The sequence below is a fragment of the Juglans microcarpa x Juglans regia genome, chromosome 2S (assembly GCF_004785595.1).
Source record: "Juglans microcarpa x Juglans regia isolate MS1-56 chromosome 2S, Jm3101_v1.0, whole genome shotgun sequence".
NCBI classification, from domain to species: Eukaryota; Viridiplantae; Streptophyta; class Magnoliopsida; order Fagales; family Juglandaceae; genus Juglans; species Juglans microcarpa x Juglans regia.
In genome coordinates, this window is record NC_054597.1 from 16155486 (window position 1) to 16160361 (window position 4876).

Here is a 4876-nt window from a genome sequence, read left to right on the forward strand (position 1 = left end):
GTCCAACTTCCAATCTGTGGAATCCGAAATTGATTTAGCTCAATGATCCCACCAAGTTGGGCAAAATCAGAATGGAAAATCCCGTATCCTCAAGTGGAAGTTGGAAGGGTATTCTCGAAACAGAACAAATTACTATACACCACTCATGCTTGTAAATGTGAAAATGCCGGCCAAAGAAGATATATTCTATACATCTCTATTACTGGGTCTACAAAACTCTGGTACATTAAACTAGAGAGCCAAAGGGTGCAATTATCATGGTCCAGAAGAACAACAAACTTAATAATTAAAAAAAAAAAAGAAGCAAAAGACTTGTTTTCCATAGAACTTCAATTGTACTATTGACTAGTTTATTTTGGAATATGACTTAGGCCTTTGTTTTCGTAGATGAGATAAAAATTGAAAGTTGAATAAAATATTGTTAGAATATAATTTTTTTAATATTATTTTTGTTTTGGGATTTGAAAAAATTGAATTATTTATTTTATTTTGTATGGAAATTTAAAAAAGTTGTATTGATTAGATGAGATGAAATGAGATAAGTTGAGAAGTTTTGTGAAAGTGAACGAGGCCTAAGATGTAGCTTGGGCCTCACTTGGGGCGTTATATTTTGACTATTAATATCAATTCAATCAGGATACAAGACACAATCTAAACTGTCAAATATTAATACACTTTATAAATTATTACTATATAATATTTTTGATGTATTCTTATAAAAAAAATAATAATATTTTTGATGTATTACATCAAGTCATGTCAATTTATAAAATTTTAATAATTATTTTTTTAAGTAATAGCCTTATTCGGAACACGTACTAAAATGTTGTAAGCTACATTTACAAGCTATATCTGTACAAAAGAATTGACTGATGTATTAAACCAGCAAGATCGACCCAATATAGCATCCAAGAATTTCACATAGGAACGAGAAAAGAAGGAAAAAACCATTCGAACGCACTATAATATGTGTGGTGTAATATAATACATGACTACTTTAGCTTTAGGCACAATAAAGATCAAGAGTATGCAGATGAAGACTGGCGAAAACAGCCAGAAAACTACTTGTTTACAGGGATATTAAGCTAAAAATATTTGAAATCGCCAAAAGCTTAAATTTACCCAATCCAAACCCAAAGTGGTTTAAATTAAAGATTTGGTGAATGGAGTTGAGGATGGGAAAAATAGACAGTACAAACAGGTTTTAGTTGCATTCGGTATTTTGGTTGTACCTTTTCGTTCCCATTGTATTACCAGTTCCAAGCAATCAGCATGAAAGGGAATCTACACAAAAAGAAGGAAGGACAAAAACAAATAGATTCTCATTGCATAAGCAGATAAAGCGCATAGATTGATGCAGATTTGGAGGAAAATGTGGGTAATTAGCGTAATGACAGAACCTTCAGCACTTCAAGACACCAGCAGAAATACTAGATTTAGATACACACTCATGGATAAAAATATGATGAGGAAGTTCCAAGTTAAATAATGTAAATAAGTTCTGCTCCTCATGTTTACAAATTGAAAGCACACGAGTGAAGACTTACTGACTAGTTTATCATTCATCGGGAGTCCCTTCTGATGTTTCCGAAACCTTACGTTTTGCAATGGATTCCTTGAGTACTTTTACTCCATTCTCAACGTCCAGCAACCTATTCCCAAGCAAATCAACCCCTTGAAAATGTGCTTCAAATTTACTATTCACTTCTGCTTCAACGTCTTTAAACTTCTTCTCAATCACCAAACGGGTTATCCTGTCTTCTTCTGCTTGTTTTAACCGTTGCTTTTCCAGTTCAAAGGTGCTCAGTACAAGACCTCCAGAGCCAGGAACATCCTTGTAAAGTGGCTCTTCAGGCTGTGGGAAGCGTGATCTGTATTCAGCAAATGCCCTATCAGATTCCTTCAGCGCCTTCCTATATCCCTCCAACAGATTTGCCATCATACAGAGTTCACGGTCGAGTCGATACACCTCCACCTGTTTCTTCTGTTGCTCTTCATACTTAGCCGTTCGAATGTGTTCAATTATACGATCCCGCTGCTCCAACTCATTCAGTAAGATCTGCTGATTCACGGTAGCTTCCTCACAAGCCTGTTCTTTGGCAGCATACATCATTCTAGCTTTACCAACCCAATGCTGTACTTGCTCCATACACATATCAAAGTCAGCCTCTTTTCCATCCCATGGCCCATCACTCCTCAACCTCTTATGACCACCATTAAGAGAGTGATGAATGCCATCGTTCTCATGATCAAGCCCTTTCTTGTTAGTATTACCAAAAAGCGATGAACTACCAGCAATCATCCCATTATCCACCCTAGATGACAAAAAATCCCCTGCTGAGTGATCACGGAGTTCCAATCCTGTGCTAAAAGGCATTTGGGCCGCTTCCATTGCCTGAATCAGACTCCGTGAAGCCAACCCATCAAGCGGGTTGCACTTCGGCGAAAGATGAAACCCACCAACCTCCTGTTCTCCTTCTTCTTCTTCCTCTTGTCCTTCATCCTCTCCTTCTTCCGCTTCTTCTCCCGCTTCTTCTCTCTTTTCCTCATCACAATCCAAGCCCTTAATTTCACCAACACTACACCGCCTGAAAAATGGCTCGCCTACAACGCCCATATTGCTCTTCCTATCCAAAAGCCATGCCCCACCTTCTTCCTCATCCTTATACTCCTCCCTACATCCATCAAAATCCATAACATCCTCATCCCCAACACGCTCCTTGTCAATCTCAACACTGTCCACCTTCTCTTCAACTCTCTCCACATTGTCTTGCCCGAGACTCAATTCAATACTATGCTCCTCCAATTCGTGCACCCGAGAGTCTTCAACCACAGCCATCTTCACATCCCCCAGCTCGTGCCCTCGAGATTCCTCAACAGCATCCATCTTCACATCTCGCAATTCGTGCCCCTGAGAATCCTCACCCACACCTAGGTCCACATCCCTAAATGCATGCCCTCCAGAATCCTCACCCTCAGCCATCTTCACATTGCCACATTCGTGCTCCCAAGAATCTTCAACCGCGCCAGTCTTCATATCCCCCAGTTCGTTCCCCCGAGAATCTTCAACTGCATCCACCTTCACATCCCCCAATTCGTGCCCCCGAGAATCTTCACTTGCATCAATCTTCACATCCCCCGATTCGTGCCCAAGATAATCTTCAACCGTAGCCAACTTCACGTCCCCACTAACATCCATATCCTCCTCGTCTTCCTCCTCCTCCACCTCCACATCAACCTGGTCCAATTTAGGCTCTTCCTTCAGCAAATCATCTTTCTGTGATCTTATTAGATACTGTAAATGAGAGGCGTAGTAACAATTGGCCAGCCTCGGGGCTTGCAGTAGCTCCTTCTCAACCATGAACCATATTAAACCAGCCCATTCTACCTTCTCAAAATGTCCTTCCTTGATCATCTTGGTCCAATTCAACACCTCTTTCGGCATCATCCACGTATCCTCATGCAAAAGCATCCAATTCGACACGAAATCCTCGATAAACGCGATAGAATCCGGTGATTCCACGGCAGTTTCCAGCAGCGGTGAACTCTTCTTCACGGGCAACGGCAACTTCAATGCGCGAGCCAAATCAGCTCGGTTGACGTTGATTCGAGCGGAATTCACATAGCTACACCGATTCTGCGAGTTGTAACTGGCGACCAGCTCGGCGAGGAGATCGGCTCGGAGGGTCTTGTCGAAATCGATGTGGACAAACTCCCATAGCCCAAGCCGCTTCAGAAGTTCCTCGTGGCTTTGGAAGTCTAGGGTTTTGGAGGGGACAAAAGGGATGGGCTTGAGGGTTTCTACGAGGGTTCGGAACTTCTTCTGGGACTTCTGCCGGGCGAGACGGCGCTTATTGGCATTCTTCTTGCGCTTAGGTGCTCGGCGAGAGGTGGGAGGGTCGGAGATTCGGGGAGTTAGAGCTGAGATTGGTTCAGGGTCGTCTTGGATTGGGTTAGGCTGATTAGGGATAGGATCGTCTAGGTGGGGATCTGGTGGTTCAACAAGGGCTATGGTTTCGGGGGATTGGGTATGAGAGCCTAGACGATTTGATTCCGATTCTTCAATGATCATGGCGTTAGGGTTTTGGGAGGGTTGCTCGGAATGAGTGGGAGAAGTACTCATGGTGATGTCCCGCGGATTTGAGTCGGAGAGGTACTCACGCTGGTGGCTCAAGCAGGGCTAAATAAAGCGATTCCACCCCAACTTTTAAAAATTAAAAAATAAAAAAGAAATCCAATTTTTCTCCTTATTTTATTTCAATATATTCTTAATTTTGTTTTTTAAAAAATCTATATAAAAATTAGGGATGAGTTTGGTCCGATCCGGTTCGGGAGGTTTTGTGGACCGGACTAGACCTATTAGGTCTAGGGTTTCCCACCCTGGACCGGACCAAACAGCCTAAGGATCGATCCGGTCCGATCCCATTTGGGACAGTTGGTCCGTTCGGTCCAACTTTTTTTTTTAATTGATTAAAATCGATTAATAAAAAAATTATTGAAAATACTAAATTAAAATTAAGTGATTTATTAAATGAAAATTACATAATAAATTGTACAATTATTAATATATACTAGTATTATATATTATAGTTATACATTAAAGAATATAATAATACATTGATCTAAATATATATAGTTATAGACTTAGTACTAATACAATAACTACTAACTATACTAATAGTATTACTAATATACTACATGTTAGTGATAAATTGGTAATACACTACTAATACTATATTAAATAATACTCTATGTAGTTATAGTGATTTAATACTAACATATTAAATTAACTATACTAATACTATATAAATTTATACATATACTATAATTTATACTATAACTCTTATAATATATTAATATATTAATATATACTAGT

At 39.8% G+C, this 4876-nt stretch overlaps 1 protein-coding gene across 1 annotated transcript; it reads right to left on the reverse strand.

Moving 5' to 3' along the window:
• Positions 1 to 1253: 1253 nt before the first annotated feature.
• LOC121251799 lies at positions 1254 to 4178 on the reverse strand. Its single transcript, XM_041151161.1, has 2 exons — positions 1552 to 4178; positions 1254 to 1284 (listed from the first exon to the last, which is right to left on the reverse strand). Exon 1 carries the CDS (start codon positions 4121 to 4123, stop codon positions 1559 to 1561), a length of 2565 nt encoding a protein of 854 aa, XP_041007095.1. The 5' UTR covers positions 4124 to 4178; the 3' UTR covers positions 1254 to 1284; positions 1552 to 1558.
• Positions 4179 to 4876: the final 698 nt, after the last annotated feature.

Coding starts and splice junctions, on each gene's coding strand:
- LOC121251799 (XM_041151161.1), bottom strand. CDS start 4,123: ATGAGTACTTCTCCCACTCATTCCGAGCAACCCTCCCAAAACCCTAAC.